This window comes from Prionailurus viverrinus, chromosome E1 (assembly GCF_022837055.1).
Source record: "Prionailurus viverrinus isolate Anna chromosome E1, UM_Priviv_1.0, whole genome shotgun sequence".
Lineage (NCBI taxonomy): Eukaryota > Metazoa > Chordata > Mammalia > Carnivora > Felidae > Prionailurus > Prionailurus viverrinus.
In genome coordinates, this window is record NC_062574.1 from 22500013 (window position 1) to 22523884 (window position 23872).

At 51.8% G+C, this 23872-nt stretch overlaps 1 protein-coding gene and 1 non-coding gene across 7 annotated transcripts; one reads left to right on the forward strand and one right to left on the reverse strand.

Annotated features, from left to right (window-relative positions):
* Nucleotides 1-99: 99 nt before the first annotated feature.
* Nucleotides 100-205, reverse strand: LOC125152294 (U6 spliceosomal RNA). Its single transcript, XR_007147143.1, has one exon. It is a non-coding gene; the product is annotated as a U6 spliceosomal RNA (small nuclear RNA).
* Nucleotides 206-983: 778 nt separating this feature from the next.
* On the forward strand, nt 984-22847 carry LIG3 (DNA ligase 3). Of its 6 annotated transcripts, XR_007146679.1 has the most exons (21): nt 1282-1968; nt 3436-3989; nt 7641-7784; nt 9574-9771; nt 10751-10902; nt 11596-11762; nt 11875-11952; nt 12446-12614; nt 14082-14237; nt 15980-16111; nt 16508-16587; nt 16926-17013; nt 17386-17463; nt 17797-17920; nt 18527-18669; nt 19015-19089; nt 19497-19643; nt 20285-20477; nt 20863-20945; nt 21126-21297; nt 22064-22195. XR_007146679.1 is itself a non-coding variant. In XM_047831747.1 (20 exons), exons 2-20 carry the CDS (start codon nt 3440-3442, stop codon nt 22295-22297), a joined length of 2991 nt encoding a protein of 996 aa, XP_047687703.1. In that variant the 5' UTR covers nt 984-1108; nt 3436-3439; the 3' UTR covers nt 22298-22847. The 6 variants fall into 6 exon arrangements, 5 of the variants coding, with proteins under 5 accessions (XP_047687703.1, XP_047687704.1, XP_047687705.1 ...); XM_047831747.1 differs by lacking the exons at nt 1282-1968; nt 21126-21297 and adding an exon at nt 984-1108 and having other exon boundaries at nt 22064-22847; XM_047831748.1 differs by lacking the exons at nt 1282-1968; nt 21126-21297 and adding an exon at nt 1093-1112 and having other exon boundaries at nt 22064-22847.
* The last annotated feature ends 1025 nt before the right edge of the window (nt 22848-23872 follow it).

Here is a 23872-nt window from a genome sequence, read left to right on the forward strand (position 1 = left end):
ACTTATAAAACTTACCCAGTAAGTTTGGGTAGCATCCACCATCATATACATAAAAGAAAAAGAAAAAAGGGGAAAAAAAAGAAAAAATTGTCTTTCTTTAATAATATGGAACTCTTTATGAATTTGTGTGTCATCCTTGTGCAGGGGCCATGCTAATCTTCTCTGTATGTTCCCATTTTAGTCTACGTGCTGCCTCAGCAAGCACCAAGAACCTTTCATTTCTTCCCTTGCCTCAGTCTCTCCCTGACCCAGCCTCAAAAGTAGTTACTATTCCCTAAGGCCCTTTATGGTTGCCCATCCCCTACACAGTAAAAGTCAAGCTCTTTTGCACATAGCACAGAATTCCCTCCAGAATCTGATTTAATTTGCCTAATAATGCCCGATTGTTTGCTGTTCCTAGACCCCGAACAAGTTCGCTTAGGTTCTCTGAGCCTGCTGCTCTTTTGTAAAACTAGCCATCCTAATCCCTCAAAAAGTTGACCTGAGGTTTAAGCAACACAAGGGATTACTCTCCCCAACACTCCTTTACACTTTTAATGTGTCCACGTATCTAGTGCTTTTCAACTCAATACTATTTATTGAATACAACGTGCTAGGCATTGTGCAGGACACAAGACACAGGGAATATAGAAAAATAAATTCAAAAAAAAGAGGTTGAATGACGCATTCCTTTGCCTTCCCCAAGCTCATTACAAAACAGTTTCTCAACCATTCGATTTCAGGACTGGAGCATCTCTAACATTATGAACGCATCGGGGCGGGGGGGGGGGGGGGTCCTCTGAAGGTCAGGCCAGGGTGTGACCCCAGCTACCACCATGCCCCCCCCCCGCCCCCGGCACCTCCACTTTTCCTGACCTCCACCGCAGGCGGGGAACCACCCCCAAACCCCAACACCATTCCCAAAGCCTCACTCGGCGGAACCTGACCACCGCCCACGTGGCAGGGGGGGCGGGGACGCGTAAAGCACCTTGGGCCCGGACCTCTGCGCCTGCGCACTGCGCGGGCTCAAGGACCCGGATTTAAAGAGACAGGCGCTACAACCGTCGTGGCGGCGCGCGGCCTGTGGGCGCCCGGTGCGAGGCCTGCGGTGTGCGCTGGAGCGGGGAAGGTAGGTGAGCGGCGGGCGCGGCGGGGCCGGGCAGCGGGGAGGGAGGCGGCCCGGGGGGCCGGGGGCCCGGGGCTCGGCGCGGCCCGGGAGCCAGCCCCCTCGGCTCCTCCCCCGCCCGCCCGCCGAGCCCCGGGGCACACCCTCCGTGACGTGGCGGCCCCCGGGGAACCCACGGGGGTTGGCCCGTCGTTCCCGGGGACCCCCACGGTTCCGCGCGCGGGAGGGTCCCCCGGGGCCCCCGCGGAACCACCCTGGCCGCGCCGAGGCCGGTGTGCGTCCGTGCCCGTCCGTGCGTGTCGGGAGGCTTTCTCTGCCGGCTGCGTCCCCTTCCCCAGCCCCGGGCCGTGTCCTCGCGCCCCTGGCCGGTCCGAACCGAGGAACTCGCTTCCCCGCTTCCTCCGCGGCCGTCCCCGGGCGTTCGCACCGGCCAGTCGCTCAGCCCACCCCCGCGAAGGCGTCGGGGAAGGCCCCCCGGGAAGAGCGGCTTCAGCGCGCTCGCTTCCCGGCCCGGGCTGCGTTCGGGCCCCAGCCGTTTCATTCTCCACCACGTTGGAGGAAACGCTGCGCGGCGGCCGTTGGGGGCTGCGAGCACATGGGCTTGCTCCGAGCAGCGTGGTGGTGCCTCCTCGTGGCCCAGCTCGCCCTGGGCCTTGGGCCCCGCGGAGGGTGGGGTGCTGCGCCGCGCCCTCCGGTCGGCTCCGTGCGGAGCGAGGGGGCGCGCCTCCCAAACATCCTTCTGAGGACCGCGTGGAGACCTAATTCGGCCTGGGCTCCCCGGATGGGCCTGCCCTGCCCACATAACTCACCTCTGCAGACCTCCTCTCCAAGAGAATGCCCCTTGATGAATCTGCGCACTTTGTGTACGTTTTCAGGGAGTTCAGAGCCCCTTCCCCCAGCCCATCCATGGACTCCTTTAAATTTTCCCAGTCATCCTGTGGAGTAGGTATTGTTTTCCCTACTTTGGAAAGAACAGAAACTGGGACACCAAGGAGTTAAGGGTTTTCTCAAAAATAATATAGTCACTCAACTGAACACTGCCAGTCGCACTCCCATCCCTGATCCCGATCCACCTGCCTTCCTCTGCTTCGTGTTGCACTACAGGAAGTAAAGCCTGCCTGTCATTGTAAACAGCTAACGTTATTTCCCTTTTGCAAAGCATGTGCGGGCTGGAAAGAATTTCCAGGATATTTAAAATGAGAACAATGAAGATACTTTAGAAAATGTGAATATAAAAAGGTGGGGGGATACCAGGTAGACATAATCCCTTGTTTCCATGCGGGTTGATCTATCAGTTCCTTTGATTCTTGCCGTCCAGTTGCTTCAACATTCCCTGATTCGAGGTGCTATAAATTATGAACAGGCTGATTGCACAGAGGGAGCCTCTCCTTAAAGAATAAGTGCTTCCAATGGGTATTGAACCTGTGCTGTGTGCCCAGCTCTGTTCTTTGGGCCTTCCTCTTAGAATGACAAGTTAGGTGCTATCGTTTTCCATATTTACAGTTGAGGACATTGAGGAAGGGAGACGTTAAGTGACCTACCAAGGTCACGCAGCTAATGAGCTGGGATATGAACCCAAGCAGTCTGGTTCTAGGCTCTCCACTTAATGGCCTCTCAAAGTAGGTCATCTGATTACATCACAAATCTATATAGTGAATTATTTTCAGAGGATGGCATATATGTTATGCTTCACATTAAAAACTTCACAAACCTGGGGCGCCTGGGTGGCGCAGTCGGTTAAGCGTCCGACTTCAGCCAGGTCACGATCTCGCGGTCTGGGAGTTCGAGCCCCGCGTCGGGCTCTGGGCTGATGGCTCAGAGCCTGGAGCCTGTTTCCGATTCTGTGTCTCCCTCTCTCTCTGCCCCTCCCCCGTTCAAGCTCTGTCTCTCTCTGTCCCAAAAATAAATAAACGTTGGAAAAAAAAAATTTAAAAAAAAAAAAAAAAAAAAAAAAACTTCACAAACCTAATGCAGTTCTTCTTGGTGATTAAAAAGAAACTTCAGGATAGCTTGTAATACTTACCAGTCATCATCCATTACGAGTATCGGATGTTGCTGATGGCCTGAGAAAAGCTTTTATGTTATTTGGATTTGATCCCCTTGATTATGATTTACTAGATGTACATGTGTGCATTAGATACTTGAACACCCTTTTGCAAACTGAATTTTCCTGTTTTGAACTTGTCTTCATCCTGTAGGCAATAAATCTTTAATACTTTGGGAAATGTTTAGTCAGTCAGCATGGACTGTGTTAGGACTCTGGCCTCTGGGGACAGTGGAAGCCTAGCTTCTGGTTTATATGTCACTTTTCCTGCCTCTTTTTCATGCAGCTGTATGACTTTGACTTTAAAGATCCTCTTCCTCCCAACCCTCCGCGCACTCGGGCGAAAAGAACTCTGCCTCTTCGGAGAACAACATCACTGGCCTGACAGAAGACAGTTCGGCCATTGGTCAGAAACAGAGCTGTTTCATGGGCACGGCCTCCTCCAGAGAAGAAAGGCAATTCTGTCATCCCAGAAAGGCGGTCTAAGACCACGTGCCACCCGCCTTGTTTTCTTGCCAGGGTCGCATGTGGGACTCTGCAGTGGCCCCTGTGAGATGGCCGAGCAACGGTTCTGTGTGGACTACGCCAAGCGTGGCACGGCCGGCTGCAAAAAGTGCAAGGAAAAGATCGTGAAGGGCGTATGCCGGATCGGCAAAGTGGTGCCCAACCCCTTCTCAGAGTCCGGGGGTGATATGAAAGAGTGGTATCACATTAAATGCATGTTCGAGAAACTGGAGCGGGCCCGGGCCACCACAAAAAAAATTGAGGACCTCACCGAGCTGGAAGGCTGGGAAGAGCTGGAAGATAATGAGAAGGAACAGATAAGCCAGCACATTGCAGGTGGGTGGGGAACTGGTGCTGAGAGAAAGGGGGGGGAGAGTAGGACCCCATTTTTTTTCCCCCCTGCCTGCCGCCTTCTTTTTTGTTGTGTTTGGTTTTTTTTTTTTAACTTTTTGAAAACATTTCCAAACTCACAGAAGAGTTGTGAGGATAAAAAAAGAAAAAAAGAAAGCTCTTATTCCCTTTCCCCAGACATACCTGTTGTTACCATTTCGTTGTCTTTGCGTTATCATTTGTGTTCCTGTGCTGTTACTCTCTCTGTCCACGCGCACAGTTTTCTTCCTGACCCATTTTAGAGTAGGTTGCATACGTTATGGCCTTGGCCTTGAAGTACTTCAGTGTGTTTATCTTAAGAATAGGAATATTCTCTTATGTGACCGTAACAGTTATCAGCTCCAGTAAATCGATGCCTTATGTAATACTTTCATCCACCATCTGTGTTCAGTTGTGTCAGTTGGTCAAACAGTATCTTTTTTTTTTTTTTAATGTTTATTTATTTTTGAGACAGAGAGAGACAGAGCATGAACAGGGGAGGGGCAGAGAGAGAGGGAGACACAGAATCGGAAGCAGGCTCCAGGCTCTGAGCCGTCAGCCCAGAGCCCGACGCGGGGCTCGAACTCACGGACCGCGAGATTGTGACCTGAGCTGAAGTCGGACGCTTTAACCGACTGAGCCACCCAGGCGCCCCTCAAACAGTATCTTTTATAGCTTTTGTCTCTGGTACAGAATCCCACTCTAGGATCCAGTATTGCATTTTGTTGTCTCTTTGTCCTCCTTAATGTGGAACATTTCAGTAGTCTTTTTTTTTTTTTTTTTTTTTTTTAAATGCCATTGATATTCTTAAAGACTAGAGTACCTACCATCACACCCTCTTATCTTTCAACTTCTTATCCTATGGACTCACAGGTTACTTTTTCCTGGTGGCTTATAATTTTATTGTATTTTATTAATTTGGTACTTATCCCATAGTTGGCCACTTGGGAAACCCCTTTGAGCTGGTTTCTGTGTCCTAGATGCCTCATCATTTTTTAAAATGTTTTTTGAAAAACTTATTTTTATTTTGAGAGAGAGAATGCACACGTGTTGGGGGGAGGGGCAGAAGGAGAGAGAGAATCTCAGGCAGGTTCCACGCTCAGCACAGAGCCCAATGTAGGGCTCGATGCCATGATGCTGGGATCATGACCTGAGCCCAAATCAAGAGCTGGATGCAGGGCGCCTGGGTGGCTCAGTCGGTTGAGCGTACGACTTTGGCTCAGGTCATGATCTCACGGTTTGTGAGTCCGAGCCCTGTGTCGGGCTCTGTGGTGACAGCTCGGAGCCTGGAGCCTGCTTCGGAATCTGTGTCTCCTTCTCTCTCTGCCCCTCCCCAACTTGTGCTTTGTCTCTCTCGGTCTCTCAAAAAATAAATAAATGTAAAAAAAAGTTAAAAAAAAGAGTTGGATGCTCAACCGACTGAGCCACCCAGGTGCCTGTTTTTAAAAATATTTTACCAGAGCACACTTTACATACTGTATGTTAGCCAATTTGACAATAAATTATATTAACAAAATAAAATATTTTAAAGTACTTCCTTAATTTTCTGGCATAACGCTCTTAGGCTTACTTTATTTTTTTATTTTATTTCCTTACTATTTTTAAGGTTTTATTTAATTTTTTTTTGGATGTTTGTTTATTTTTGAGAGAGACAGAGACAGAATGCGAGTGGGTTGGGGCAGAGAGAGAGGGAGGAACAGAATCTGAAGCAGGCTGCAGATTCCGAGCTATCAGCACAGAGCCTGACGCGGGGCTCGAACTAAGGAGCTGTGAGATCATGACCTGAGCTGAAGTCGGATGCTCAACTGACTGAGCCACCAGGCAGCTCTTACTTTTGAGATTTTAAAGTAATCTCTACACGCAGTGTGGGGCTTGAACTTACAACCCCAAGATCAAGAGTCACATGCTCTGGGGTGCCTGGGTGGTTCAGTCTGTTGAGTGTCCGACTCTTGATTTTGACTCAGGTCATGATTGCGCAGTTCATGAGATCGAGCCTGACATCTGGCTCTGTGCTGACAGTGTGGAGCTTGCTGGGGATTCTCTCTCTGCCTCTCTCTCAAAAAAAAAAAAAAAAAAAAAAAAAACAAGAAATCACGTGCTCCACCAGACTAACCCACCCAGGTGCCCTTCTTAGGCTTACCTCATGTGTATCCTACCATAACCCTGGAATCTGCCATTTCTCTGAAGAGTCCTGGTTCTGTTAGTGGGGAATGGCTTTAAAGAACAAAATCTAGATGCTCTGTATCCTTGTTACCATGAGGTATCTTTGCTTTTAAGCTCTTTTAGCAGACAGAACTAGAAAATGTATGTTCATATGCAAAAACGCCTGCATATACATACACAGATACATCTATATGCACACGTACATATTTACATGTGTGCATATTTTAGAAATCTTACACTGGTATTTCCAAATCCATTTAGTCCTTTATGACCTTCCTGTGCTCATTTTGACCTTTTTTTTTTAACTTTATTTATTTTGAGAGAGACATAGCATACAAGAAGGGGAGGGGCAGAGAGAGAGGGAGAGAGAGAATCCCAAGCAGTTTCGGTGCTGTCCGTCCAGAGCCCCATGTGGAGCTCAAACCCACAAATCATGAGATCGTGACCAAAATCAAGAGTCAGACACTTAACTGACCGAGCCACCCAGGCACTCTTCATGTGTTCATTTTTAAAGTAATCCTATCTTCAATTAAGTATAGTTCTGGTCACCGAAGGAGAACTATAGCAGTGGCTCTAAAAATGGGCAAAAAGATAAAAAAAAAAAGTGGGCATCTATCTATCATTGTTCTTGGAGAGGAGAGAAGACTTCCAAGAGAGAAAGCTACTTCACATATACTCTTTTCTCAAGTTCCCCATCCTGTCCTGACTTGGCCATTGGCCTTAGCCTTTGTCACTTCTTAACTAATCTCCTTCAGAGGAAGAGAAATACAAGGTGGAGTCAGACTGTCACACAGCTCAAAAAACTCAGCAGCTGGGGCTTTTCCTGCCTGTGCCAACCTGACCTGCTCTGTTTTCCATCTTTATTTTACTTTCCTGTTCATCTATAAATCAGGGGGCTAATTCCATGGAGCTGAGTCCCCAAGTTTTATCTGTGAAGATGTGATTTCTGATTTTCCCCAAATCTGGAGATTATTATATATGGGATAAGAAGTAGAGAGTGTTGATGAAAACATAAGTTACTAACAGAGGCAGAGTAATGGGGTCTTTTGTCGCCAGAACCTGCTCCTTCCCCTGCCCCCAGTATTCTGTTACCCACTAGCTTCACTCAAAAAGATCAGTCCAGGGACATCTGGGTGGCTCAGTCCGTTCAGTGTCTGACTCTTGAGTTCAGCTGAGGTCATGATCTCATGGTTTGTGAGTTCGAGTTCCACGTTGGCACGGAGCCTGCTTGGGATTCTCTCCCTCTCCCTCTCTCTCTGTTCCTCCCTCCCTCTGTTTCTCTCAAAATAAATAAATAAACTTGAAACAAAACCAGATCAGTCCACAGCCAACCTTTGTAATGCCATGGTAGTAACTTACCAAGTAAGGCTGTAAGAGCAGTTGTGAGGTTCTTTGGAAGCTTTTCTCAGGGAGTTTTCACTGAAACATATTTTCCCTTCTTTTGGGGTCCTACAGATTTGTCTTCCAAGGCAACAAGCACACCAAAGAAGAAAGCTGTTGTCCAGGCTAAGCTGACAGCCACTGGCCAGGTGACGTCTCCAGTGAAAGGTGCCTCATTTGTCACCAATACCAATCCTCGGAAATTTTCTGGTTTTGCAGGTGAGAGATTAGGGCTGCTTTAGCCATTATGGTTCTTTTAGTTTGGAATCCTATTTGGGATTCTGGCTAAGAGTGGAAGTTCTGTGCTATCTATCTGGCCTCCTTCATAATTCGCTTTCCTCTGAGCAGAGGCAGGTAATGGCTAATTTTCAGCATTCCAGTTGTATAGCAACCATTTCTTTGTATATGTGAATCTCTGTGACAGCCTAAAGAGGTTTTGTGTTGGCAGGACTTTTTGCCCTTGAAGTAGTCACCTGGGTCGGATGGAGATGATTATACCCTGCCCTAAAGCTTCCTTATTTTTTGGTACTGAATGAAGTTTGAGAACTTGCATCCCTAACCTTGCCCAAACCAGAGCTGAAAGTATGGAAGAAGGGAGGTGGCATGTGTGTCCTGTGTAACAGGTAGCACTGGGCTAGGTAGGGACTCTTGTCCATGTAATTTGGTTTGTTCTTCAGTTAACCTTACGAAGTACTTTTACGAGGCCTATCTTATGAAAGAGAAAGCTGACGTCTAGCGTTCATTATGGAATTAGTATTTACGCTAAAGTCTGTTTAACTCCAACACCTGTGCTCTTTTCCCTGCACCCTGCTGCCTCTATCATTTGGAGACATTTCTGTGACTCAGGTAAAGAAAGTAAAGCCAAACACATGGCCTTAGAAGTTGTGCGCGGAGGTGGCTTTTTGTGAGTGAAAGAAGCGTAGGCTTGAAGTCAGAAGTCCCAGCATGTGACAGCTCGCTCGGGGGAGCACGTCGCTCTACCTCTGAGCTTCTGTGGCCTCATCTGTGAAGTGGGAACTGTAACACCTGCCTTGTTTACCACCCGGTATTCTCATGAGCACTAATGGAGAAAAGATTGCAAAAACAGTGCCTGATTCTGTGGGGGTTTTATTGTTTTAAAACTCTGAGGTTTGGTTTTTGTGTGGTGGTAGGCCAGAGATGGAAGTACAGAAGAGTTCAGGTAGCAATAAGGACAGCATGTTTCTGGAAGGGCCCTGGTCCTAGGGAGGGAAATTTGGGAGGAACTGAGAGAAATGGGGTGTTCTAAATTCTCACATCCTGCTGAACATCGACACTTTGGAGAGTTTGTCCCCTAAAATCCTCTTTAGACTCCGGGTCAGAGATGGGGATGGGTTCATAATTTACAAACCCCAGACAAGAGGAAGCTTACGTCAGCAGTCTGCTTGCTAATGGATCTGCTGCAAGCTTGCAGAACAGAATTTGCTTTGTAAATAGCCACAAGGAAGTAAGAGAGGACCATTTGGGGATGTCTGGAGGAAAGTCTTGCTCATTTAGCCAAATACCTGTTATTTTGGCAAGAATAAAGAAGTGGTGATGGGCGGGTGGGAGTGGTGATGGGCGGGTGGGAGTGGCGAAAGGCTGGAAACGCCTTCTCCCTGGTCTTGGGTTCCTCAACAGTCTGCGGTAGTGATGATTTCCCACTGACTAATATGTCACTTGGTTTCTTCTCCTGCTCTCCTCCCTGCCTCTCTGGGGTCAGCTTTACCATTGCTGAGGTCTGCTCTCGGCACAAAGGTGACCTGTTCTGTGCGGCACTCATATAAACACATGCGCGTCAGCTGGGCACCTGCATGGGTGTGAGGCCAGTGTTTCTTTCCCATTAATAGCTGTGATGCCTGTTCTTTATCTGTAAGGTGGGAATAATGGTATCCCCCCACAGGGCTATTTTGGGGGATTAAGTGAAGCTCCAGCAGATGGCTTGTCACTTTCCCTTTCTTCTTTCTCAGTAAAGCCAGTGAACCCTCCCTCATGTTTCTCTCTCTAACAGCCAAGCCCAACAACTCTGGGGAAGCCCGCTCAAGCCCTACCCCTAAGGCAAGCCTGTCCTCAAGCAGATGTGACCCCAAGCACAAGGATTGTCTGCTACGTGAGTTTCGGAAGTTGTGTGCCATGGTGGCTGAAAATCCTAGCTACAACACGAAGACCCAGATCATACAGGACTTCCTTCGGAAAGGTTCAGCAGGAGGTGGGGCCTAGAACATCCTGGATGGGCATTTCCTTTGAAGAGCTCAGAGCCGTGACTGGTTTCATGGGCATGTGAACTATACGGTTTCACGGGGGGAGTGGGGGAGCTTGCTTTGATGTAATCTTCTGTTAATACCATCTTGAAATTCTCTTTTTTTTCTTTAGATTTTTCATTTTTAAGTAACCTCTACACCCAACATGGGCTCAAACTCACAACCCTGAGATCAAGAGTTGCATGCTCTACCCACTGAGCCAGCCAGATGCCACTTGAAATTCTTAATAATTTTGAAGAATGAGCCCTGCATTTTTACTTCTTCTTTTTTTTAATGTTTATTTTTGACAGAGAGAGAGAGAGAGAGAGATCGTGAGCAGGGAGGGGCAGAGAGAGAGGGAGACACAGAATGTGAAGCAGGCTCCAGGCTCCAACCTGTCAGCACAGAGCCCAGTGCAGGGCTTGAACTCACAAGCTATGAGATCATGACCTGAGCTGAAGTCGGATGCTCAACCAGCTGAGCCCCCCCCCCAGGCACCCCCATTTTTACTTCTTACAGGCTCCACAGGGAGCACAGCCAATTGTTCTTGGGGCACAGTGGCGTCACTCTTCTGCTGCCCTTATTTTATCCCCAGAAGGCCGAAAGGACCTATTGCATTTGACCAAGAGGAAAGTTCACTATCCTGCATGTTGGATAAGGTTTTTGTGAACGATTCATCTAACAAATGATCATTGAGCATCTGAATGTGCTCATCACTGGGGACACTAAAGCAAAACAGTGGCTCCGCCCTGTGGGAGTTCATCCGGGGAGGTAGATGCGTAAGCCACGAGCCACCAGATGCGGTAGCCTCTACCTCTGTGATGAAGTACACGGGGTATTGTGGCAGCACAGACAGCGATGTAGACATCTCTTTCAGTTCCTTGAGTTTATGTATGTGTTTGTTTAAGCTCCCATTTCTCAAGAAGGGTTCTATTCTTCTGCCTCCAGATGGTTTCCACGGTGACGTGTATCTAACAGTGAAGCTGCTGCTGCCAGGTGTTATTAAGAGTGTTTACAACTTGAACGATAAGCAGATTGTGAAGCTTTTCAGCCGCATTTTTAACTGCAACCCAGATGATATGGCACGAGACCTAGAGCAGGTCAGAGGAAGGGGAGGGTGGGCGGCATTCCAGGTGGGGCTCTGCCGAGCTAGGCACCTGCAACCTCTTTTTTCTGGTTGGGGCATATACTGTTTTAGGAAACTGAAACCCATTTGAGCAAGCTTCCTTTTCGAGAGAGCTTCCTTTACTAGAGGCCACAGCCGTTAGTGTCACAAGGTTGAGGACGGAAATTGGACTGCGACCCCATGAGAGGCCTAGATCTCAGCAACGGCATTTGAGACTTCCCACTGGCTCTCCTTGGGTTCTCATTCTGGGCCCTCCTTTTTCTTGTTTTTTTTTTCCTCCGTAACTTGGTATAACATTCAGCTTTTGTTTGTTCACAACTCCAGCTTTGGCACCATAGAAAGTTTCTAACCGAGCGCTGCCCTTACTGATGACCATATTTGTTTCTTGGTCCAAATTCTACCAGGAACCCAATTGGCTGCATCCTGGATTAGTCCTTCCTTGCGTCACTTCTCAGCCAAGGCAGATGGCCAGATCCTAAGGCGGGTAGAGGTGCCCTTTCCAGGAACTGTGGGTGGGATAGAGTCTCCAAGAAGTGAGCCCAATATGTGCGAGCTGGGAATAGGAGTGATGATTGAAATCCCTGACTCACCTTTAGTGCTGGGGGGTTGGGAGATACGCTCGGCCACTCTGGGGTTGCAGCAGAGCCATTTTGGTTTTTGGAGACAGGGTGACGTGTCAGAGACGATCAGAGTCTTCTTTGAGCAGAGCAAGTCTTTCCCTCCAGCTGCCAAGAGCCTCCTCACCATCCAAGAGGTAGATGCGTTCCTCCTTCGCCTCTCCAAGCTCACCAAGGAGGATGAGCAACAGCAGGCCCTGCAGGACATCGCGTCCAGGTCAGGGGAGCTGCCTCGTGGGGCTGGGCGTGGGGAGATGCGATCACCAGGAGAGGAGGCTTTGGGGGTCCACAGCTCTGCAGAGACCAAGCTGAATGTGCCTCACCCCTAGGTGTACAGCCAACGACCTTAAGTGCATCATCAGATTGATCAAACATGACCTGAAGATGAACTCAGGTGCAAAACACGTGTAAGTCCCAGCCCCTCTGATGTCCTGAACTGCCAGCTTCCTTTGTTGCCAGGTGGGGTCAGGGCCTTGGAGTCCTGATCTAGATTTAAATCCTCATCCTGCCTTATTCCTTCGTGTGGGACCCATCACTAGACCTAGCTCAGCCTCCGTCTTCTCACGTAAAATGTAAGGATCCCCTTCTCACGCAGTTGTTAAAATGGAAAGTATGGAGCATGTTCAAAAAATAGAATATGAGTTCTTTGTCCGCCCCGGCCCCCTCTTTGCCATGGCAGCACCCATGGAGGCCCAGTATCTCAAAATGCTGAGTTTTCCAAGAGCTCATTTTCCTGTGAAAGCCTTTAGACAATAGAGCGTCAGCTTCCCCTCAGAGGGGGAAGCATTCAGAGGGGGAAGCATTCAGAGAGATGCTCTCTCTCTGAGAACTGACTGCTATCTAAAGCAGTAAGGTCAGAGACAGTGGGTTTTGTTTCCTTGCTCCCATCTGCCTTGGCAGGTTAGATGCACTTGACCCCAATGCCTATGAAGCCTTCAAAGCCTCACGCAACCTGCAGGACGTGGTGGAGCGAGTCCTCCGCAATGAGCAGGAGGTGGAGAAGGAGCCAGGCCGGAGACGAGCTCTGAGTGTCCAGGCTTCACTGATGACGCCAGTGCAGCCCATGCTGGTAAGGATGCTGCTCCGGCCCCACGTGCTCCAGATACTCCCCGTGCTTGTGAGATCTGCTAGGGTATGATGCTGGAGGGGTTTGGGGAGGGAACAGTGGAATTGCGGAGGGGTATGTTTCCGCGGGGAATTAGAGGTAACAGAGAAGGCGGCGTGATCTAGCAGAAATACCTGAATTCTAGGCCCGACTCTGCCAGCAAGCTGTAGAATCTTGAATGAGTTACTTGGCCCTTCTTAGTTTTTTCCTTCCCTCACACAAATGATGTATGAAATCTTCTGAAGCATCTACTTAGAATGGTTTGTCGGTCATCTTTCCTGAAAACAGGTGGATGTATTAAGTAACTCCTGAGATTCTGTGACCTACCCCAAAGTAGCTCTGAGACTTAGTGGCAGAGCCGAGCTGCTTATGACAGGGTGGTTTGGCCTCATATTCTTCTGGAAAGCACAGCTCAAGGAATGAAGACCAGGTGTGACCGAGATCATCTTGAGCCTCTGTTCATTTCACGAGATGTGGGATTTCCTTTCTGGGATTGGTTTTTCTGTGCATCGGGCCCCTCCACATATGCTGCCGGGCCTACTCTGTGGTCCCTGGGTTGCTCCAGCCGGTGCAGTGCCTTTTGTGAACCTGCCTTGTGTGTGCTGCTAACGCCTTCGCAGAAGTGTTCTCTCCCTCCCGGGAATGTGGGATGGCCAGCTCCAAATTTGTGAGCTCACCATCCTGGGGACAGGACTCTTGTCACCGGCAGTAGTGGCCTTTCTGACTTTTATAAGAGTTCTGTCCAGAGTCTATTGTACAACTTGTCACTTATTTGAAGAGTGGCATGGGTTCTATAGCTTAGTGCTTAACCCCACAGGCTTTGGAGTTGGGGCTAGCTGCAAACACCAGCCCTGCCATTGACCAGCTATATAGCTTTAAGTAAGGACTCAACCTCTTTGAACGTCTTGTTTTCTCAACCATGAAGCTAAGACAGCGTCCCTCATGTAAGATAGCACATGGAGGGTGTGGCGGGGCTATGTCTGATCTATACCCGTGAATAGCCCCAGAATGGTAGTCAGTCAGTCAGTGTTGTGTGAGGCAGGGTGGCCCTGGTATGTGAGGAAGCACTCCTGTGACCTGTCCTGACCGCTGTCCCTGACCGCTGCCGCCCTGCCAGCCCCTGTCAACGTTCTGCATCCCTTATCTTACCTCTGCGTACCTCCTTTGCTGACCGGTGTGTTTAACAATAAGCCAAGACCCTGCAAGATCTTAAATTATTGAGAAGAAAATGAAATGCTGTTTCAGTGGAAGTTTATTACTCTTTTAAAATGAATCACATTCGTAGTCTTCAAAAGGCAAGCTCCGTGCCAGCCCTGAGGGCATCCTCCGGTCCTCACTCCCCGGGACCTGGACTCTGGGGCTGTCCCTGCTGAGCAGCCCCCAGTGGGAGAGCACCTGTAAGTCTCCAGGCTTGTCTTTCCTCACCCCAAGGCCGAGGCCTGCAAGTCCATCGAACATGCGATGAAGAAGTGTCCTAATGGCATGTTCTCTGAGATCAAGTATGACGGGGAGCGAGTCCAGGTACATAAGAACGGAGACTACTTCAGCTACTTCAGCCGCAGCCTCAAGCCTGTCCTGCCTCACAAGGTATAGGTTCCTTCTTTTCTGCCGGGACTTTCTTAACCTTCCCGCCTCTAAGACTCTCAGGGGCAGGGTTCCATAGTCATTTCAGCTCTGGTACCCAACAGGGGTTTTCTCGTATCTGTTGAATGAACGTGTGTTTGTTTTTGGAGTCTCATTAACGAGGGGCTGCCCAGTAGGGACAGCCAAAGAGCCCAGACTTGGGTAAGTCAGCAGAGCCCCAGGGGACAGTGATGCTCTCCTTGCCCACTGTGACACTGAGACAGTGAGCTCACCTTGCAAGTGACTTGCAGTGCTTGTCTCTTACATTTCCATGCCCGTGTGCTTCTCAGAGCTAAATTACAGGTCGGGTACAAAAGGCTGTGGACCTGTCGTTCGTGAGTTTGGTAAATATTTATCGAGTGTTTTGTCTGTGCTGAGCACTGTTCTAGGTAGTGGGTATACAGCAGTAAAAAAATGGGCAAAGGTTCTTGCCCCCTGGAGGCTTACATGCTGACGGAAACAGTCCAGTGGGGACATCTGGGAGCCCAGACTCCTGTCCTTCATTCAGGGGCGTTAAGAACCTCACCCCTCAGTCCTTCTCAGCACCAGGGCCTCTGTGAGCCTTGGGGCTCTCTTCAGGGGAAAACACCTGGAACATCTGGCCGCAGGAGCTTGTGAGTAGATGGACTTCCTGTCCTTGCTACCCGTTCTCTCCTTGCTCAGACTCCATTTTTCAGAGCTCCGGGGATGAAGGGGACCTGTTGGGTGTCTCCCGTGCTCCCCTCCCCTTGCCTTCCTGCTAGAGCCCTGAGCCTCGGGCTGTTCATTTCAGATGCCCAGAGGAGAGCTCAGCACTGCCCTCCCTGGGGAGATGAGCGCAGGCTCACTGGCGTATTCGGACCCAGTAAAGCCGCTGAGGAACTGTTCCCAGGGAGCAGCTGCTCAGTGGGCACCTCTGTTACCCAGGAAGAAGTTCGAGCCTGGCTTTTCGGAGTGTAGAGCCCTTTCCAAAGCTTCATTCGTTCCTTGTCTCTCCTGTACTTCGGGTTTGTGGAGAGTGGGTTGGGGATTGAAGTAGAGCAGGACAGGTATACAGGCCTCTCCTGTCCCAGCTTCCAGCCCCATAGGTAGCAAGGGCCTGCGTGCCCGGCCCAGGGGAGGAATCGGGCCGCAGCACGCTCTCTGGACCTCACTGCTGGCATCACTTGGCAGGGGCTAGCAAGGGTGGGACTCCTCCCTCTCTGGAACTATCAGAGACTAGGTTTCTACCTCTATCAGGAAAAACTCTAATTCCAAACATCCTTTCTTACTCATTTTTGAAGATGGTTGTGGATTTCAAGCTCTCAGAGAAGACCCTCCTGTTTCCTAGCTGCTCCTAAGAGGGTTCATTTCTTCCTTTCCATCCACCTCTTTGTAGCTGACCTGTTCTCCCCACAAGTGTCTGCCTGGCCGCACTCCCTCCTCTCATGTTTGTCCACCCCCACCTGCTCCTGCGCATACTCCACGCCATTTTTCTTCCTTTTTCCTCCAAACTCTCCTCCATGGCTCAGGGGACTCAACCCAGGCCCACCTCTTCCTGGGTCCGAAATACCCATTCCTCTGGTCTCAATGGCTGGTAAGGCTTAGGTCTGTTTTGCACATGAGTTTGGCTCCCCGTGTTGATGTTCTGCGTTCCTTGTGGGGCCTGGGTTTTGCTTTCTGGCTCGGCTGTAGGTCACTGCTGCCCATTCCTCTGTCCCTTACCTAAGTCACCCTTTTGCCTCCAGGTGGCCCACTTTAAGGACTATATCCCCCAGGCTTTCCCTGGGGGCCACAGCATGATCTTGGACTCTGAGGTGCTCCTGATCGACACTAAGACAGGCAAACCGTTGCCCTTTGGGACTCTTGGGGTGCACAAGGTACTGGCTCAGGGCCACACGTGTGGGAAGGAGCATGTGTGCGCATGTGGACGTGGACGTATGCGTGCTGTTGGTCTGAATGGAGGGGAATCTGTCACTCACTCAAGGTTAGGCTTATTCTTTGTTTCTGAACTATTTCTGAATGTAGCCCTGAGTTTAGATGTGTTTTTTTTTTTGTTTTTTACATAAAAGGAGCTAGTACAGGGAACTTAGAATTGGGTTGATTTCCATTTAGGACCATGTGCTAAGTGCCCTTGTGGCCCAGGGCTTCAGAGCATGTCAAGACTTTTCTGTCCAGTGCTTTAGAGGGTCTCCAGAAGTGGATTGGGACTCCCCATTTTTTCTGCCCTCTTGTTTTTGTCCCTCATGTATCTCCTATCTCATTTTTCTTTACAGAAAGCTGCCTTCCAGGATGCTAACGTCTGCCTGTTTGTTTTTGATTGTATCTACTTCAATGACATCAGCTTGATGGACAGGTGAGGGAGCTCTTTTTGGCTCCTGAGTAGGGAGGCAAGGGCTCGCTCACCTTGGGAAGGAGGGAGGGGAAGGGGCTGGAGCCTGTGCCTCTTTGTACCCAGAGCTGGGGAGGAGGGAGCTAAGAAGTAGCACACTTGCTACACGCACAGTGCTCCACGAAGCAGAAACGGGACCTGCGAGGGCAAAGTGGCTTTTGTGCCGCAGCTCGGTCACGAGAGAGGCTTTGAGCCATGGCAGTCCCTCTCACGAAGCAGCAGTTCGTCGCTGAGTCCCTCCCTCCTCAGAACTCCTGATGGGGTTCGGAGGACCCTGACCTCAGCTCTCTCATCCCCCTTAGGCCTCTGTGTGAGCGGCGGAAGTTTCTTCATGATAACATGGTTGAAATTCCCAACCGGATCATGTTCTCAGAAATGAAGCAAGTCACTGTGAGCAAAGACCACACCCCAGACAGCCGCCTAGTGGTTTGAAAGGGCACACAGCCCCTTGGTCAGATGTGACTGGGAGAACGAGTCTTAGTTGTCTTATGGGGGCTGCCGACGTGCGTATGTCGTCCACTAGTCACCCCCGGGAGGACACAGCATGAAACACTCTTCTGCGATGGGCTCCCCATGTCTCACAGCCGCAGTAGCTTTCTGGTTGGGAGAATCCCTGCTTTGCAAGACCTTGGTTTGTCGTACTCAAGTCGGGGTGTTTCCAGTGGGCCCCGCACTAGTGTGCGAAAGGGAACCGCGGCCACCTCCCCGCCACAGCAGTGTCTGTTCTCACGCTAACCTCAGCATCTCTCTGTTATCCTTCAGAAAGCTTCGGACTTGGCCGACATGATAAACCGGGTCATCCGAGAGGGGTTGGAAGGGCTGGTGCTGAAGGACGTGAAGGTGAGCCACTCAGCAGCCACTCACACCCTCGGCCTTCTTCCTCTCTCCTGTGGGCCCCCCCACCCACCCGGTCTCTCCAGCCCTGGCCAGCAGAGGGCGGCGTCAGCCTGAGGTGGCCGGGGCTGGCTGCAGCAGGGCCCTTTCCAGGGTCCGCACAGCTCCGTTCTGTGTCTAGAGGATGGGTTTGTGTATGTTTCCTGGGCCGCGAGCTGGGGGGTCTTGGCCAGAGTGGGCCGGGCATTGTGGTAGAGCTGAAATGTCAAAGGAAGAGGTGAATCCCACCCTTCTGCGGGTTCCATTCTAGTTTGAATCTTTCTTGCTTTTTCCTCTCAGGGTACATATGAGCCTGGAAAGCGGCACTGGCTGAAAGTCAAGAAAGACTATTTGAATGAGGGGGCCATGGCTGACACAGCTGACCTGGTGGTCCTTGGGGCCTTCTATGGGCAAGGGAGCAAAGGTCAGGGCGGCCTCTGGATGGGACTTCTTTGACAAGCACCACTCAGGGTGTAGGCTGGCCTTTTTGCTGGCTTAATCTACCAGCACGGCCCATCATGACTTCCACGGTTCTGGGATCAAGGGCCCCAGACTGGCCCGTGTCACCTCAGGTGGGGACATCTATGTGAGAGCTATAGACTTGGGCAGGGAGAGGTCAGGCAAGAGTACCCTATGCTACCTGGCATTAAGAAGCTCACCATCAACTACTTCCTCGGGGCCTGGCCACTTTCTACTCAGAGAAAAATCTCAAAGTCTCCTGACTGGAGGGGAAGCTGGGGTCTGAGGAATGAATCTACTATGTGCCAGACACTGTTCAAGTTGTTTTACTCACCGGAATCTGACAAATTCTCTATGATTGTCCCTAATTGACTAAAGAGGAAATTGGGGCTCATAAAGGTTTAACTTGTGCGGCTAGTAAGAGGTAGAGGAGGTAGATCCAGGAGGGGCACTCGGCGCTCTGATGCCTGGGACCAGGGCTTTCCCCTCCAGCAGGCTGCCCCTCACTGGGCACGTGGGGCTGACAGCAACGGCTCCCTCCATCCGCAACTTAACTCGCCGCCCCCCTCAGGTGGCATGATGTCCATCTTCCTCATGGGCTGCTATGACCCAGGCAGCCAGAAGTGGTGCACGGTCACCAAGTGTTCGGGAGGCCATGATGATGCGACGCTTGCCCGCCTGCAGAAGGAACTGGACATGGTGAAGATCAGTAAGGTGAGGAAGGGACCTGTTTGGCCCGGGCCTCTGGACTGGCCATCGTCACTGAGACTGGCTGTGCTTGGGGGACTGCGGGGATTGTTGATCTGTCTCCACAGAGAGTTGCTGATTGGCCATGGGAGCAGTATTAGGCCTTCAGAGTCTTTGAGTGCCAACCTTGTGCAGACCGGCCCGCCTGCTCCCTGGGCCAAACTCTCTCTGGGCAGGGAGGATCCCCTGGGGTGAGGGTCAGCCTTTTGTAAACAGTCACCTCTTTGCACAAGCCTGTGACTGGGGAGGGGAGTAGCATCTGCTTCTTGTTTTGGCGTGGGAACAGCCCAGCACAGCGTCTTTTGTCTTCAGGATCCCAGCAAGATACCCAGCTGGCTGAAAATCAACAAGATCTACTACCCGGACTTCATAGTTCCAGACCCAAAGGTATCAGCCCAGTGGCCCGAGGCCCTCCAGCCCACAGAACAAGCTTGCAGATTCCATAGGGCCACAGAGATGCCGTTTCAACCTTGCGGACAGCCCACCTGAGGATGGGGGTCTAGACCGGGCAGCCAAGTGATGGGCCAGTCGGCTCTGAGGAATCCTCAATAGAGGGAGGATGACACTGACCATCCCCTAGACAGAGGGTTTGCTCGAAGTGACCGGGCCCGGTTCCTTCTGTGCACTGACCGAGAAATTGAGACCCCGGAGGAGAGCCAGAACTTCCCTAAGGTCACATAGCGTCAGCAGCACCTGTTAGTGCTTTTTGGTTTTAACGGGTCTGTGTTGCTTCTAGCTGGTTGGGAGAGGCTTCCCTGCTTCACCAGCGAGTGACCTGACTTAACCCCTGACAGAAAGCTGCCGTGTGGGAGATCACAGGGGCTGAGTTCTCCAAATCTGAGGCTCACACGGCCGACGGAATCTCCATCCGATTCCCTCGTTGCACCCGGATCCGTGATGATAAGGACTGGAAATCTGCCACTGACCTCCCCAAACTCAAGGTGCCTGCTTACGCTGCATGTGTGTCCTCTGCCCTGCTGTCCTGGCCTGGCACCCCAGCTGTCTGGCCCGCTCACATGTTCTCTCTCCCCTGAGACCAGGAGGGCAGTGGAGGGAGACCACCTGTTACAGGGCCAGGAGCTGCAGCATCCTGAGAGAGAATGCTGTGCTGCTCTCCCGCTTCCTGCTCGGGGGCTGGCCCCAGGCTGTGGTCTGTGCTGCTGAGAAGAACCGGGGGACAGAGAACAGTGATTTGTACCGACTCCCTAAGAAACAGGGATGGAGTTTAGAAAAGCACTGAGGGACACCTAGGTGGCTCAGTCGGTTGAGCCGTCGACTCTTGATTTTGGCTCAGGTCGTGATCTCTCGGTTCGTGGGATCGGATCCTGCACTGGGCTTTGTGCTAACAGCGGGGAGCCTGCTTGGGATTCTCTTTGTCCCTCCCTCCCTCTCTAAATAAATAAACTTAAAAACATACACACACACACACACCAAGAAAGCCAGCTGCTTTTTTCCCTGCCATTTATTTGTCTGTCTCCCCTCTTTGTTCCTTAGCCACACGGACCTAAGACACACCTCAGAGGCCAGTGGCTGGGAAGGTAAGGGAAGGATCACACCTGATATTCTCCGTGCCTCTCCTCAGGAACTGTACCAGCTGTCCAAGGAGAGGGCAGACTTCACTGTGGCAGCCGGAGACGAGGGAAGCTCCAATACTGGGGGTAGCAGCGGAGAGAACGAGGTTACCTCGCGACCTGCCTCCAGGGCCTCCCCGAAGCAGCCCTCCACCAGTGCCAAGAAGGCAGGAGGAAGGCGGAGCAGCCCCGACAGCCGAGGTGGTGAGGAGAAGGGAGGGGCTGGGGCTATGAGTGTGGTGTGAAGGCAGACATCGAAGGACAGGGACCTGGTCTGACATTCCAGCTCTGAGATCATGTGATTCTCTGCATCCGCCGTGGCAGACGTTGACCGTGTTCCTGTTGTGTGTCCAGCCGCGGGCCAGAAGCCATTCTCCTGGGCCCCCTCCATCTGCTCAGTAAACCTGAGTGACGGGACCCCGGGAGAGCCCACCTGACCTTTGGATAAGCCCCCTCTGAGCTCCCCTCCCGTCTCAGCCGTGCTCCTAGGAGAGCCAGGGCCTGGCCCTTCTGCGTGCTGCCCTGACCTCCGGGGTCCGTGTCCGCTCCCCTCCCCACCGCCTAGTTCTAACCCTGAGCTCTCCTGCAGGTAGCAAGCCCACAGCGAAGCCTCCCCCCGTGAGAGTGGGAGAGAAGCGGAAGGCTCCCGACGAGCCCCCAGGCCAAGCAAAGGTGAGGGGAAAAATGGCGGGGTACCCGCGGCCGGCTTGGCCCGGGGCTGTGCGTTCCCGACCCTGCACTGGAACACGGAGAGACGAGCGATGTCTGGGGACTGATGGCCAGACACGCACCCCACCCCGCCGCGGCTGCCAGCGCCGCTGCTCCACCCTATGCCCTCTCGTTGCCTTGCAGAGGCGGCCGGCCAGCCAGCAGAGAGGAAGGAGAGCTGTGCCCGCAGGCAGGAGATAGAACAGCCGGGCCTCGCTGAGAGGCTGCAGGGACCCATCGGGCTGCCGCTCCCAAGTCACAATTTACATTAAAGAAAGGGGAGGAAGCCCAGTCTGGGTGGAGTGCGGCTGGCCGTGTGAGTCTGTGCTGTCTGTGCTCGGGGCCAGAGCAGACCGAGCCCACGAGGAGCAGAGTGGGGAGAGGGCGCTGGCTTGGTGATTGTCCCCCAGAGAGCCCTTCGCCTTTTGTAGCCCCTTCTCGGTCGTTGGTTTGACAACAGCTATTGAGCACCTACTGAGGCCAGTGATTAGGCTGGCCCAGGGGGGACGTGGGAAGTAAACACCCGATCTCTGTACCGTGTGACGGAGCCACACAGTCCTCCCCGCTAGCCAAAGCAAGCACCGAAGTTTGGCAAGTCAGGCCCTGAGCCCCGTCCCTGGAAGATGTGTAGAACCGTTCCCGTCTTTTCCCTGCGCGAAGCCCTTGAATCCGTCCATGGCCGAGGAGGGCTCCTGACCCCGCAGCCTAGCTAGTTGGGCACCGTGGACTGCTCGATCAGCCGGCATCCCGGAGTCCGAGAGCCACTGGTCCCGCCTGCCGGATGGTTCTCAGACACATGTACTTCCCCCTTCTCCAGGTCCCCGCACGGGGACCCACCCTGTCTTCCTCCTTTCCCTCTAGGCAGGGAGGGAGGGGGGTGCTTCCTCTAGAGTGGCTGGAGGACATGGGTTTCAGTGCCTGTTCCTTTTCTCCACTAAACTCTCCGTGCTGGTGTCCTGACCACTAGGCTTCATCTCTGGCTCTTGTTGTGTCTCAAGTCCCCTTAGTATCTGGCCTGTGCTCGTCTCTGTGGAGGCCCATCGGTCCCACTGCTGACCGCACTGACCCCTGTGCGTTTGCAGGTGCTGCTGGACATCTTCACTGGGGTGCGGCTCTACCTGCCACCCTCCACGCCGGACTTCAGCCGTCTCAGACGCTACTTTGTGGCATTCGATGGGGACCTGGTGCAGGAATTTGACATGGCTTCAGCCACGCACGTGCTGGGGAGCAGGGACGAGAACCCTGAGGCCCAGCAGGTCTCCCCGGAGTGGATCTGGGCGTGTATCCGGAAACGGAGGCTGGTAGCTCCCTGCTAGGACCGCGGCCCTCCGTCTCCCTTGGCCGCACTCTTCTGCCTCCCCACAGGCCTGTGCTCCTGCTGGGCAGGCAGGCGGCCCCAGGAACCAGGGGAGGCGGGTGGCATTTCTTCTCCAAGCGGTGCATTTTCAGAACACGCCAGCCATGCTTGGTCTCTTCCCGACCAGGATGGACTTGCTGTGGGCACCCCTCCAGGGAAATCACTTTCTCCTGCTGGTTTACATAGATCTTTCAGATCTGGGTGCTGGTTTGGTTGTCTTTGTTTTCTTTCAAAAGCAGTTTCCCCACGCCTCCCCCCCCCCCCCTAAATAAAATCTCTTGCAGTTATCCCTGGCCTTGCCCCCCATCCCCTGTAACTTCCCTAGCGATTAAGGCTATTGAAGGCCATCCACAAAGCCACTTGCCCCTTTTACTTGCAGGCTCATTTTAAAAGTTGTATTTAAAAGATTGCCTTCGGAAACGCTTCTTATACTTGGCGGAACTTGTATTCAACTTGGCCCTTTTTGCCAGGAATGAATCCTTATTTGAAAGAAAACAAAATGAATTTTATGACTTCTCTGTGTTCTCCTCTTCCAGGGTATGGGTCCTGGTTTGAAGGGAGGGCACCAGGATCAGGTAGGAAAATGGGGCCTTTCTACAGAAGCGACGTTGTGTGAGCTACTCCTCTGGGGGACACAGGGCTCCAGGAGGATCTGCCTCCTCCAAATCTGGAAGCAAGACTGGTTTTGAAAGTCAGAAACCCACCCAAGGACAAAACCTACACAGCGTCCTTACCAAGAAAGGCTCCTGCGCCACTGAGGCTGGTTTCTTTGAATAAAAGGAAAGCAATTTAGTGTAGAGGAGTGCTGTTCAGTAGAACTTTCTCTGGCAATGGAAATACCCTGTAAATCTTCACTAGCCAAAATAAATTAGGCACACTTAGCTATGGAGCTCTTGGAATGTGGCTAACACAACTGAGGAACTGAAGTTTTCATTTTAATTCAACTTTAAATGGTCCCAAGTGGCTAATAACTACTACATTGGACAGTGCAGGGATGGGCCTGGTTCAGATCCAAGCCGAGACTCCGAGGCTGTGACGTCTGAGCCTCGCTTCCTCCCAGAGGAGTGAGGAGAGGACTTGTGCCTGTGTCCTTAGGCTGCTGCAAAGAATAAACAGATCCAGGATAACCTGTGTGAAGCACTCAGCACAGCGCCCAGTCCACAGTTTTCTGGAGCAGGGACTGCACGCGTGCCCACTCCCTGCCTGGGACCTGGGAGAGGGTGCCCCAGCCCCTGACTTCCCAGCTCTGGTCACACCACTCCCACAGCTTCGGGTCTGTGTGTGCAGCTCACGCTCTGGGCTGGCGCAGGTTCATCAGGCTGCCCTCTCCTTACAGACCAGCTTCCACGTTTTCCATTCTGCAGACTCCAGAGAGTGAGTTTTTTTGTCTTACTATCAACAGGTCGTCAGGCTTGTTTGTCCATCTCCTAAGTTCATGAGCCTCAACCTCTGGAACATGCTGGAGTGTCTGAGTCTCTAGGATTGAGGACCACTGCCTCCCCCAGACCCCCTCCAGTGTGTTCAACTAAGGTGA